Source organism: Neolamprologus brichardi, chromosome 5 (assembly GCF_056152115.1).
Source record: "Neolamprologus brichardi isolate AB-2024 chromosome 5, ASM5615211v1, whole genome shotgun sequence".
Taxonomy (NCBI): Eukaryota; Metazoa; Chordata; class Actinopteri; order Cichliformes; family Cichlidae; genus Neolamprologus; species Neolamprologus brichardi.
Window position 1 is genome coordinate 10342992 of NC_142108.1, and position 14095 is coordinate 10357086.

Here is a 14095-nt window from a genome sequence, read left to right on the forward strand (position 1 = left end):
GTGTGTGTGTGTGTGTGTGTGTGTGTGTGTGTGTGTGTGTGTGTGTGTGTGTGTGTGTGTGTGTGTGTGTGTGTGTGTGTGTGGGTGTGTCTTTGTGCGCATACTAGTTTTGGACTTTGGACTCATACTAGTAAGGAAAAAACATAAGATCCATTAGGTCTGAATATAAAGACCAGAAAGAGAGTGCACAGGCATATTAAGCCTTAAATCTACAAGCCATTAAATACACAATGATACAATTACTACAACACATGTAATATATGACACCCAGAGGTGCAAGTATTATTAAAAGTGAATAAAACGGATCATCTCCGCAAGCTGCAGGGTGCGGTTCATATGCGGAAGCAAGTGTGCACACAAAGTTGATGCGAGCTTATTAGCAGGCAGAAACCAGAAAGATGTTCTGTGACCAGACAGACACCTACTGTGGGGGGAGGGAGGGAGAGAGACTGTGGGGGAAAGAGTGGAACAACTTAATAAGGCAGCAACATGTAGAACAGAGCAGGAGCGAGGGAAGCAGAGGAAGAAAAGGGACTTTGAACCTTGAAAGGGACTATGAGATTGTCTGCCCACGCCCTGCTTTCTTAGCAGAGCAGCGATGTAGGGAGGAAGACGGAGAGAGAGGGAAATAAGGGGATGAGCGCAGAGGAATGAAGGAGCAGAGAATGGAGAGTTTCATTTAAAGTGAGATGCCAGAGAATGTGTGATATAAATGTAATTCAACATGGATTATCAAAGTCTGATGTAGCAGATGCTTGACTGAACCTACCTACATACATGATCCTTCTATGCTGTGCAAACACACACGCACGCTCAGACTGCTTTGATGTAACACCCAAGCAAACATACATGTTGATTTCATCTCCTAATCCCTCATCCTTGACTTACAGGAAAGCTGCCAAACCTACACAGTTTATCCCCTCGACACAAATGGCGCAGTACGCCATAAAACAATAAAAAGCAAGAATGTGTGAATATTTTTTTGAGAGCACATCCTTTTTTTTTTTTTCCTCCTTATGGATTTTCATAGAGTAGAGGGGGAGGGGTGGGGGCGCTTGGCACCCCGTTATCATTCTAACCCAGATATGTCAGCAGCAATCAAACCTTGTGCTTTTCAGCTTTTCAAAGACAAGCTTTGATTTTAGAGGTAGATACGCTCTCCTGTCTCCTGCCTCATGCCTCTTCTCTGAAGACAGCACCATAATTCAGCAAAAGGATAGACTAAAACTGACTTTTGTTTTCCAGATTGAGTGGATGAGCAGACCAATATTATCTGAACTCATTTCTAATTTTGTTTGCAGGTTCCCTTAATGATTAACTCTGATCACCTTTGTTACCATGATTTACGCTTTTATGATCTTAAAGAAGCTGGTCATTAAGAATCCAAAGTGCAAAGGTCTGCTGATAAATTTGGAACTGAACAGTGTACCAACACACTTTCTGCACATTCCTTAAAGGGTAAAATAGTATAAACAAGTCTAATAAATCAGTCATAATTAAAGAGAAAAGTCAAAACAATTACATTTGTCTTTTAGCTCACATATGTAACTAATCAAATCGTCAAAGAAATGTTTCCACCCCCAAAATGTGCTGAATCATGAAAAACTGGCAGCATAAGGTGAAGGTTTACTTCAGATCTAATGACATCTGACTATCGTAGTCTTAAATCAAACTACAGGAATCATGAATTCTACACTTTAACAACCTCCCCTTAGGCCAATTTTCAAAGAAAAGGTAGGTTAACAACCCTGCTGCTGAAGTAAGGATGGCATGCAAAAGCAGCTAGGACATTTAAAAAAATCTTAATATACATAAACATATTCTTTATTTATAGAGCTTTGTGTTTTAAAATAACGTCATGCTTCAAAAGGTTAAAAAAATAACTCTCCATCTTTCTGAAGCTTGTATGTAAGTGCATCACTGTCCATCTTGAGTTTCTATAGGAGTGCAATAGTGTCATGAAATGGAGGCTGGAATAAAAATCAGTGAGAGCCACTTTACTAAAACAGCACAGTGAAAAGCCCAACATGACAGACACAGTTAGCTGGTCTTGTGAGACTGGGCGACTCAGCACGCTACCGGATTTTATTTCCTGACTCTCTTTCTCTATGCCTCTCCATCGCAGCAGGCAGTTAGCGTTTCTCAATCACAATCGCTCTCCTTTTCTGATCTGCCTGCACTTCGGAGTTTGCTTTTCCTTCAGCTCACTTTACTGTGTTACTACTGTCTCCAACTGCTGACATCTCCTTCCTTCAGTGACTCTGTATTTATTTCTTCTATCCTGTCTTTGACACACGCAAGGGTTGATGGCGAAAATGCAATATTCATCTGTGTTCACCATTAGGCAGGCTGGCTGTGAGGGCTGCGGAAATGAAGATTTAACACAGCCTGAATAATTGAACCACTGGGACATGTGACTGACACAAAGAAACACACTGGCACAAAGACAAACACTAATCCACGCGTGCTGCAAACCCCTGTGCATCTATCATGTCATATTCCTATGAGTGTGCCTATGTGTCCATTCCTGTGAATCTTTACTTCACACCTACTCTTCATTTAGCTTTCACTTGTATTGTATTCAGTGCTGCAGCTGGTGTGTTAGCACAGCTGGGGTGATACCTGCAGCATCAGTGGGCTTTGTCGTCTGTCGGCGAATTACATCAAGGAGAGAATTCTTCGCATTTTCTCAATGTCGTATGAGGATGAAGACTTTTCAACCAAATACACCAATAATGTGCTATTAATACTCGCTTAACACAAGCTGCATTTGCTAAACTTCTCCCTCTTCCATGAATAAAACTCTGTCTTTGTGCAGTTGTCTACTACACGAAAATCAACCCAGCCTCCTGTCTTCTACTGAGCCTGATGGATGGTGCAACGCAGTGCAGAAGTCCTAATGGAAGCTTTGAGCAGAGATCCTGAAAGAACATTAGGGGGAAGAAGAAAAAAAGCTGGGATTTGGGAATGTTACGACTAAAAACAGCCACAGACAGGCAGAGATTAAGCATCTGGGATGTATGGATGTTACTGTATGTGACCAATCGTCCAAATACAGTAACACCCAGAGCAGAGCCTCATTTCCAACACTATGATTAGGACACTAGGAACTAGGAAAACTAGAACAACACACACATGCAGAGTGCTGCAACTTTAATGAAGGGCTGAATTGGATGACCATGGATGTATGAGAGAATCTGCCAAAACACCTGATACAAACTCACACTGATTTCCCTGAGGGGCAAAATGTGGTTACTAACTGTTGGAAGTTTCCTCGGGAGCCTCACAAAGAAAAAGAAAAAAGAAAAAACAAACAGAAGAGCTAGAGGACTGAAGCTGTTTGAAAAGCTAAAGAAGGTGCACTGCTACCAAACCAAACCAAGAGTTAAACATTGGACGGTCATGGTCTGACGAAGCTCCATCTGGCAAAGAAGCTGTGGTTACTTCAGCCCATCGCCTCCACTTCCTCTCCATGTTCTCTGTCTTTCCCTCCCTCTCCCTTCCTTCTCTCCAACTTTGGAGAGCATTTGGAAAATAAATTGCGTCACTCTGAATGTAATCTGCTGCTCGTTACAGCCAGACTTTCTCTGTTTAACTCCCTGCCCTTGTCTCTGTTTCTTTACATTTTCCCCCCTCTACTCGTTCTGTTTGCATCTGGTCTCAATTACAGCACCTCTAGTCTGCCTTTGGTTTGTCTCTGGTGAAATATATGCACAATTGAAAGTGCTGCATTGTTTTGGAGAACTGCATGAGGGATATTGCATTCCACCTCCACCCATTTCCTAATTTATTTGCTCCCTCTTCACAGCATTGTTTATATTTTATTAAATATAGCTTAGGCACGTCTTCTCCTCATACTGAGCAGAAACCCACATGTGGGGGTGTGTTTATGCAAGTTCAGCTATGAGCTACATGGTGCACTGAGGTGGAGAGAGGAATTCAACAGAATAAAAAGGGAAATTAGGTATTGCAACAGATGAGCAAGTAAAGAAAGACAAACGGATGTGCATGAAGGAACTGTAAGGGTAAAGGAGGGAGAAAAGGGAAAAAAGGAGTGTACATAGAGGAGAAAACAGATATTACTAACAGATTAATACACCAGGATGGAGCGATACAAAGCAAAAAAAAGAAAGAAAAGAAAAAGATGGATATTATTCAGCCAGTCTTTTCTCCACCTTACCCGTATAACCCCTGCAGCCCTATGCTGCTGGTTGTGCTCTGTCCTGATAAGAGCCAGTGACAGTCACACACAAACACGCACTAAAGCAGTCTAGTCAAACATGCATATATATCCATGCACCAGGCAAGATGCCTCAAGCAGCCTTGGCCTATGGCCTAGTGTGTGTGTTCTGCTCAGTGTCTGAGCACCGGCCAGGGCAAACACAGAGTGCCAGAATGTCACCGTCCAGGGCCTCACACCTCCATCACAAATAACCCCATCAGCCATTGTGTGTGTGTAAAAGAGAGCGTGAAAACAAACATTAAGCATGTGTTTCTGTGGCTGCTTAAGAATGTGCAAGCAGGCTGTATGCTTTAAGTGTATTTGGTTAAGAGTGTGTGAGGAAAAGCTATCACTTGAGAAAATGTGTCACTGTATTGTTGCACTTTGTTCAGAGAGCAGCCGATATGCAGCATCTCTTCTTAATCGCTGGTCAGTGTGTCACAGGCTAACATTTGAATAAATGGCTTCAAGTGTTTGTTAATGTGTCTCCTACCACCACTGCTGTTTCGATATCCACAGTGCCCACACCTATAGCACATAAACACAGTCAATATGTGTTAATAGAATATCTTACCATTTACTCCACATGCACACCCCTATTTTCTTCATCTCACCACTCTTGCAGAAGTACAGAAAACCACTTATTTAGGACAGTAAAAAAACTGGTACAGCTTAAACTTTGCTTCAGCTATCCAGAAACAGTGCAGGCTCTCTTACACGTTTTCTGGCAAAATCGAATCCGACCTTCCTGTTCTCAAGTTTGATCAGCGGTTTGCACCTTGTTGTAAACTCTGTGTAGTTCACTTCATTCACGAAGGTGTCTTGATTGTAGACTTGGATGATGACATGCCGGCCTTGACTACATGTGGTGAAGGTGCTTCAACTCAAAAACAAGTTCAACAATTGTAAGCAACTCCAGATTTTTTTTTTGTCCAACTTATCTTCAAATAATGAGGGAACAGGCCTCACCTGCTATAAACCTGCTTGACAATCAACAGTTAATGCACTACTTTTGTTAAAACTTTTGAATTGAGGCTGAAAGTCTGCATTTCCATCACATCTTGAGTCTTCATTCACATTCACTCTGATCCCATACAAAGTCAAAATTACAAAAATCCTGTTATTGTCCAAATACCTATGGGTCCTAACTGAATGCATTATTCAGGATCAGTGATTTAAGTCTATGCTGGTTAGCTCCCAGACAGAAAATAGCCTCGTGAATTGATCCATTTCATTTTTTCCCCTTGCTCCATTTTTACGTCCATTCAGACATTAAATGAGTATTACACGGGCACAGAATTCTAGCACTCACTGCTATTTCTAGCTATATACTTAGCATGTACAGAACTACTGATCTACTCATCTAATGCTCACTAGAAAAGCACACATTTCCCAAAATTCACACACATTACAAGATGAGGGAGAAAGAAAAAGTACTGACAGGAGAAAGAAGGAAATGAAGAAGAGTGTGACATACTTTAACCTGCATGCATTAATAGATAGGAGGGACAGAATAATCTGTGTTACATTCCATGTAACACAGATGTTGGAGACGCTAAAAATAAACGTGCAACAAGACAATGGTAGTGAAATTACTGACTTGTAGAAAAACTGAATATATTAAATACAGGAAAACATTTAAAATAGCATACAGGACTGTTCAAAAAGAAAAGGTTAACACCTCTGGAGAGAGAGAGAGAAAGAGAGGGGGGGGGGGATGGATGGAGAAATGGAAAAAAAAGACTTTTGGGTTAAAAAGCAGCAGCCTCGTACCCACAAATCTCAATCAAGTTAACCACCTCCTTGATTGCTCAAGTGAGACTGAGCCTTGCTTTGCTAGCAAAATAAATAAGTAAGCATGTCTTAACATACCTGAGCCCAGCCACCCCTAACCTTGCCTGGCACTCATCAAGGCTCACAATAACAGTTTATTTTCCAGGAGAGGAGAGGAGAGGAGAGGAGAGGAAGCAATCAAGTTCCTCAACAAATGAGAGGAGACAAAGAAAGTTAAAATTCTTCTAGAAGAAACAGGAAATAATTCATCAAGGAGACCTTCCGTTCTTCTTTTGCTTCACTCTTCCTCCCTCTCCAGCTTTTTTTTTTGTTTCTAGAATAAAGTAACTCCTACTCCTCTCCCGCAATTTTCCGCCCGAATGCTCCTTAATTTGAGAATTTGTTTGTTGTGCCATTGGAAGCATTGTTGATTCATGCATATTTGATTTGGAAATGTCACTCATTATATTTATTTCCTCTCTGCTTACTCTGTCTTTGCCTCACTTTGCTCCCTCTTTTGACACAGTCCGTTCACAAAAAAGAACAACACTTTCACTCTTTGGTTGGCTTATTCAAACCCTTTTAGCAGGATTTTCATTCTTTAAACTTGTTTATTTATTTTTTCCCATCACAATGTAATTTGGTGGAACAAATTACAGATGGAAGAGATAGCACTGTAGTGCTGGTTTTGTGAGAATGCAAACTAAAGTGTGTGTGTGTGTATGTGTGTGTGTGTGTGTGTGTGGGGGGGGGGGGGGGGGGTCCCCCGCATCGGCAACAAACCCATCCTCTGGGTTGCCATGGTAACAACATTTAGATACCGTCAGATGAGAGGATGAGGGAAGAAAAAATGAAAAGAATTAAGGTTATAGAAAAAAATCTTATGTACAGCTGTCAATTTTCTTTTAAATACTTAAAATAATGGTGCTTGTTTTTTGTTTTATTGAAACAGTGGTTAAAAAAAGGGAACTTCATTCGTTTTATGTCATGCTTCGACTTATGATCAGCTACAGTCTAGTGAGTAGAACTCCGCTTACACCACAGAGTCAGCTGGGCTCCCATCAACCCTGTGTAAACGCTTCTATCTGATTTCTATCTGCCTGAAAGTGAGTCTTATCCAGTCCTATCTACTGTGTGTGAGAGTGTTAAAGGTCTGAGTAAAATGCCTGCCATCAGGAGAGCAGATTTCACTCTTATGTTTAACACTGCTTTTTGTATTCAGGATAAAGCTAGAGCATAAAAGGAGACAAAAAAGGGATTGTCAGGTGTCTAAATTAGGGGTGCAAGCATATTTGAACACAAACACCTATCCCTGATGTCATGCAATCCCAAGAGGTAAAACCATGAGGTGGATAAGAAAGCGAGGCAAAAATCTCTGTAGTCCTTTCCCTTTTTTTTTTTAGCAATGTATATTTTGTACAGCTAGCACGGAAAGTGAGCAAAAAAGAAAAAAATTGATGAGAAAAAAAAAACATGTGGAGACTGAGCATCAAAGTGGAGATGAGGTAGAGAGAGAAGGACCTGGAGAGGAGAAGGATAAGCCTAGCCTACAGGAAGAGCTGTACTTGTTGGGGCACTGAGAGCGCAACTAATGGATAAGGCAGCTAAGAGAAGGATGATGAATGACTTTGTGAATATGCATCTACATGTGTGTGTGTGTTTGTTGTAAGAATGTTTATACTTCGGTTGGATAAAAGACAAAACATAGTACTTGTGTGCTTATGCTGTGTGTATGTGTGTGTGTGCGCGTGTGTGTGTGCGTGAGAGAGAGAGAGAGATGGTGCAGATGATGGTTTCTCTTGTGGAGCATGTGGTCGGTGGTTTCTTGGGCAGACGAGGTGACAGGAGAGGTCTCTCTGTCCACATGCCACTGTCAGCCAATCTGTCTATCCCTTTTGTTTTCCTGCTGTCTTTCTCACTCCGATGATCATCTTCCTCTTTATACGCAGCAAATGCCAACATTTGAAATCCTCATAGTTTGAGATTTATTTTTAAAAGACTTGCTCGGTTAATCATTAAATAATGTCCAGCTACTTAATTTCCTGTCAAACATCTAATAAACTCATGTAAGTGTATTCAGTTCCAAATCTTACTCTAGCACATGCTATGCCTCAGAAAAAATTCTCCTATCATTCACCAGTGTTACTGAGTTTATATGTTTACTTGCTTCCAGCTTTCCTCTATTTTTTTTCCCTTTCATCCCTGCAGGCCTTTCCTGTTTATCCATCCGTTGCCCCTCTGGCCTCTCTCGGCTCAGAGTATGCTAGCCAGCGCTCTCCCTGTGCCTTGCAGATGGGTGCACTAATCCGCTAACGTTAGCTCCATGAGCCGTGAAGGCTAGGTCGGTGTCTTGTTTTGGACGGGCACCGAGGCTGCGGTTTAACTTGCTAGCATTTGAGATTCTGCACAGCTCAGGTTTGAGGGAAGAGAAAGACGAAAGTAAATAAAGGTCGACCAATTAATAAAGGCCGGTGATTGGGGCTGGCTGACAAGGGGGGACTTTAATCTGCATAGAGATAACAGCGAAATTCAGACCACAATATAAGGAGATGGAATCGTGTTTGTGTGTATTAGTGTATGTGTGAAGCATCAATCAGACAAAGCACAGGCATGACTGTCAGTCACTTGGGAGTGCAGTGGATTTACATGCGCAAGTCCACAGAGGAGATGAGCGTTTCAGTGCATTTTTCTGTGTGTGTTAATATATACAGGACTGTGTTTGGTGTGTGTGAGACAAAGAAACTAGAAAACCACCCTGAAAACATAACACGGCTCTGCATCTATCACTAATATCCTTGTTTATACTCCAGCAGTTGACAAACACTTGTTATGCCTTGCATGATGCCTGCTGTAGCTGCCAGAAGGCACGATTGATATTAGCTTTTATGCTAATGCAGCATTTGGCTATGTAAGAACAAGGCAGTATTTCCATAGACATTCATTCATCCAAGCCTGCTTATGGCCTTATGGGCCACGACAGAATTATTGCTGCACAGTACACAAGCTGTTGTCACTGTGCCAAAAGCCACTATCACACAGACAGACAGCAGACACACGAAGCAGGATAATATGAGGAGAAAACCACAGTGAGGGTGTGAAGGTAAAGGTAAAAGCTCGACGCTGTATGTGTCAAATCTATAGATAACAAATATACATGCAGCAGAAGATGTTGCAGTGGAGTGACAGCAATGTGCACTAATCTGCTCAATGAATCTTACCTCAGAGTTGTTGACACGGCCCTCCTGAAAAGAGCAGTCGTTGGCATTCTGGGTGCACATGTGGCGGTACTTGCACCAGTGGCATGGAAAGGAGCCATTTACACAAGAAAGACAGCTAAAATGGAGAGAGATTAAAAGAGAAAAGAAGTTAAGAGGGTCACCTGACTTCTTACTTCAGGCTCAGTCACTGCACTGCTTTACAGCATCATTCGTCATGGCACAGTAACAGAAAAAAGTGAAACTGGTCCATCAGTTTCTATCAATAACCTGATCTAACTTGCTGGAAGAAGACTGCGTGTTATTTTATTTTCTCTTTATCATGTCTCTTCATTAAGCAAGTTCATTGAAATTCGCATATGGAACGGACTGTATTTGGGATGTGTGGTCTGTCACAATATGTCATTTCTTTTTTTCCCTCCTCTTTGTAGGGAAAAACATGAACAGTAGCAGGAAAACAGAAACCAAATGCCTAACTGTGTGATAGCTGTGTTTGCCGCCTGCTTTTTGTAGCAAGCTACTAGAGCCCAGTCGTCTAGATAGGCTAAGATGCTGAGACCCTTATTTATGAAGGTTGCTAATGGTGCCTCGGCACATTTGCAAAGAGCAAGAGACAATCCGAACAGCAGCACCGGGTATTCATAGGCTACGCCCTCGAATGCAAACCTCAGAAAGTGCTTGTGGTTCGGGTGTATAGCCACATGAAAAATAGCACATCCTAGATCGATCGATCGATCGATCAATCAATCTTCCAGGCCAACTGCATTTAAAAGCTGTCTCAGTGTTCAAGACCACTTGTATTGCTCTTTTCTGCAACAGTGCACTTATTTCCTCCTTCAGTATCACTGCAGCCTCCTTGCAAACAGCAGTCTTTATCATTCTGCAGAAACAAAACCGCTTGACCCGGAACTGCAAACAGTAACCCATAGCAACGACTCGCACCACCCACGGAGAAGGGGCGTAAGTGTGCCAGCTGTGAGCAGCCAGCCAAGCTAACCTGCAGCAGCTTGGGAACTTAGGAACCTGTACATTCATGTAGTTGTTTGAAGGCACCTATATTGGGGCACGACAATGAAAATACAGCGGGAACACTCGATGTGGTCACCTGAAAATTTAACACACCTGGAATGGGCGCTTCTGGGCCTGTGACAGCTAGCTGTAGACTTTCATATGACGTATGGGGATGATGTCGCGCAGAGCGACGCATCGCGCTATATGTGCAGGCGGGGCCGTGGACATGCACGCCATAGGTCGTCCACCTTAAAGGCGTGAATATAGGTTTCTTGAGCAGGACACACGGAGCCGTGATATCTCATACTTATGTGTTGCACCATGTGAATCAATTGAAAGGGAACCAGCAGACTAAAAAATAATGTAAAACAGGGCTGGGATAATATAGTTTGAATACAGAGGTATTGGGAACACCACACTGACCAATGCAAAAAAAATTGTATTGATATAAATAAATATTTTAATGCTATCTAAAAAAAAATTTTTTCCACTTGTTTTTGGCACCCCGTTTCATATTCTCTCTCATATATTCTTCCCATCTTCCAGCTAGCTATCTAACATATGTACCCCCCTCCCGCGTTCCCTCATTCATCACTCCCCACTTGCTTGTAACTGTCCACTGCTTGCTGCTTCTATATGTTCAATAATCTTCCTCAAACTTGGCCTCTCCGTATACATTTCCCTGCAGTCCTTTAAAATCTACCTCTTTCTGTCACTCCATTTCTGCCCCTCTCGCTCTTTTCAACTCTTTCATTCACCCTCTCCCCCTTCCCCTTTGTCTAAACCCCTCTTTCATCCGTGGGACTAAGAGTGCTTCACGATTTTGAATTCACCTGCTTTAACTGAGGCGAGGTGCAGACAGACAGGCTGAAAGATGAGAGGAAGGAAAGAGGGAAAGAGAGAGAGAGAGAGATCAAAAGCAGGTGGATTTCCCTGACAGAGATGTAGACGCCAGGTATCGTGGGAGAGATGGGAGAGGGGGGTAAAGGGGGTGAGAGGTCTCACAGGAGAGCGAGGAAACATTAGGCTGGAAGTGGGGAAGCGTTTATGAGTCTGTATCCACCATCTAAAGGGACCTGTAAGGGACAGCCAAACAGGTTTAAGAGCAGTTTATCTACCAGGCATCATGCTATTGGTGCTCTCTTACTCCTCGAGAGATGCTTAGCCACTTGGTATCTCATTTATGTGTACTGCATAATCTAATGTAACCATTATGACTTAGCAAATAAAATTGTTTCATTTTATTACAGAGCTTACTAAAGCCTTTTGTCTTCGGCATGAGCTTAGTTAGAGATTATTCTGTGACTCATTTCAGCTACTGAGCTTTGTGTAAGCATATGGTTTATTGGAAAGACAATAAAATACTACATTTAATATAAGTAAGCTGGGAAAGCGAGCAGGTTGATTCGTATTCAGCCTCATCCACCAGGTATAAATTTGTGCCTCTGCCTGAATGACTCCTGACAAGCTCTCAAGTGTGTTTTAACCCTGTGTAAAATGCGAGCTCCCTTTCCCCACAGCAAATGAAAAATGAGGGTCTTAACTTGTGAGCACTGAGATGGAGCCCATATATGAATCCATCAAACCCTGATGTGGATTCATTTGGATCAATTAGGGCCACTCGTTTGTTAGGTGCACGTTTTAAGCGATCGTTTCTAGCCCAGACCCCTCCTTTTGAGCAACATCAGACGCTCGAGCTTAATTCAATCCCACTGCCTCTTTAATTGACCAATTTAGCATTGTGCTGACAGAAGCTGTCCATTTAGAATAAAAGATGTGCAGCTAAGGAAATAACAGGCCTCTTAATACCACACAAGAGCAAATAGGAGATTTGTCAATGTTGCCAACAAATGGAGGGAAAGCGATTAGGCGACGCAAGGTTACCATACAGTGCTGAGAGTCAAAGAGCAGAACTGGGATTTTAGCTCAACACTGAGTCCCAAAGGAAGTTGCAAGAAACAGTGGAAGGGCTGTCAATGCTGGACAAAAGACCAGAAGACATTACTGGTGCAAGACAAATGAAGGAGAGGTAAGTTAGTCATGCTCATGACGTTGCTTGTTAGGGTTTCTTCTCTTGCTAACAAATACTATTTTTAATGTCAAAGAATACCTTTTTTGGATTAGAGTTCATCAAAATACAGTACAACACCAACTTAACACAGCAGGAAACCAGGACCAGACAGTGAGCAGTACAAAGTGTAGTTAGTAATTCACACCAGTTAACACATCTGTCACTAAACCCTGATAATAATCCTTTATATCTGTTTTTTTTTCCTTTTTCTTTTATTCATGTCAAATCAACCTTGTTAGTGTACCAACGACTTTGAAATAATGAGCAAAATATCAGCAGGTAACTACTGCCAACTTTTAGTGACTTTCATGGTTACGCCCTTTGAAATAAAAGGCGTCGCCCATTATGCGTGCCACCCAAGGCCAGCAGTAGGCCCTGTCTGACAACCCCCTACTGCTCGCTCTTTGGTTCCTCCAAGTAACCAGGACCCCCTGTAACGAGCTGCCTTAGGATTTCAAGGTCTCTATTTTAGGCTTGGTGCACACCCTTTTAATAAAAAGCCCACCCAGGGCAATTTGAGGACGTTCAATTCTAGTGTCCAGAGGTGGGCTCTTTTCTTCCGACCCCCCAATAGTGTCCTTACTGCTCCTTCCTGTCACTCCCCATCGCCTGCAGCCACTCAGAGCCTTTGAGCGTCTGGAGACACGCTGCCCGTATGTCCACGCTCATAATGCTAATTTAATCCACTCATATTCAGATGCTAATGGAGATACGCTAGCTTTGCAGCAGCAGTGGCCAAACACAATAGACTGACTTCCTCCTCTCTCTTCTCCTTGGTCAGTTTGGAGTGTTAAACACAATCAGCTCTCCTCGTGAGCTGCGTTTGACACTTGTGCACTTGGCAAAATGAGTTATTTATTGGTCACGATTAATTTGAAAGAAGTGGAGGTGAATAATTTAACGGCCCTCCAGAATAGTCTTTCCTATCATTACTGCATCCCTTCAAAATTTGAGAGGGATTGATAAAACACATAGGGACTAATGCTCGTGCACATAAATTTATTAATGTGTTTACAAGAGTGTTTACAAGAAAACAAGGCAGTCTATGTGGGCCATTCATTTTATAATTACTCCAAACGTTTCTGGCTTTATTCTTCTACCATTTTCTCCATCACAAAACCATGCCCCTTTCTTGTTATCAAATTTAATACATTTCTTTCTCCAAAGAGCACCCTCAATCACACAACAAATGATCCAGACACTGGCCAAGCCACATTAACCATATTGAGAAAAGGTGCTTCATGTGGCCTTATTCAGACACCCAAACTCTAATTCATTTTCAGACTGTATGCTCTATCTTTATTAAATGGGGGGCTGTGGAATGAAAAGGAGCGTATGGAAATATTTAATTAAGGAGCAATCATGGCCGCGGGTGATTTTCTATTTCAATCTCAGCAACCCTTAAACTGAAACAGTGGGAATTCTAATTATATTAGTACTGCTATGCAAATTTATGGCATTTTTGAAAAGGCAAGGGCCACGACGCAATCAGTTGAGTAAATAAAAAGGTGGGGTGTGTGTTGTTTTTAAATTTATTTTTTTGGTTTTGTTTTGGTGTTTTTTTGGTTGGGTGTGGGTGGAGGGGGGTGGGTATTAGCACGTGAGATTAAACTGTTGGCAAAGCAATTCCAGTGTGCATTTATACTCCAGCATACAGGCCTAGACAGCAAGAAGTACAACATGATGCTGGGGAAGAAAAAAGAAAGATGCGTGGGAATTCACTCACAGCTAATGCTCGCAATTCTGCTTCTGAATGTTTCGAGAATGTCTGCTTCCTGCATAGTGTAAGAGCCTGCAGTATTT

The 14095-nt window shown here is 42.1% G+C and overlaps 1 protein-coding gene across 4 annotated transcripts in view; it reads right to left on the minus strand.

Moving 5' to 3' along the window:
* Positions 1-14095, minus strand: part of plxna1b (plexin A1b) — a 181207-nt gene that overhangs the window by 60159 nt on the left and 106953 nt on the right. For all 4 annotated transcript variants that reach the window (XM_006784514.3, XM_006784512.3, XM_006784513.3 and 1 more), the window contains exon 9: positions 9214-9328. In XM_006784514.3, the coding sequence (XP_006784577.1) occupies positions 9214-9328 (115 nt within the window). The remainder of the gene's footprint in view (positions 1-9213; positions 9329-14095) is intronic.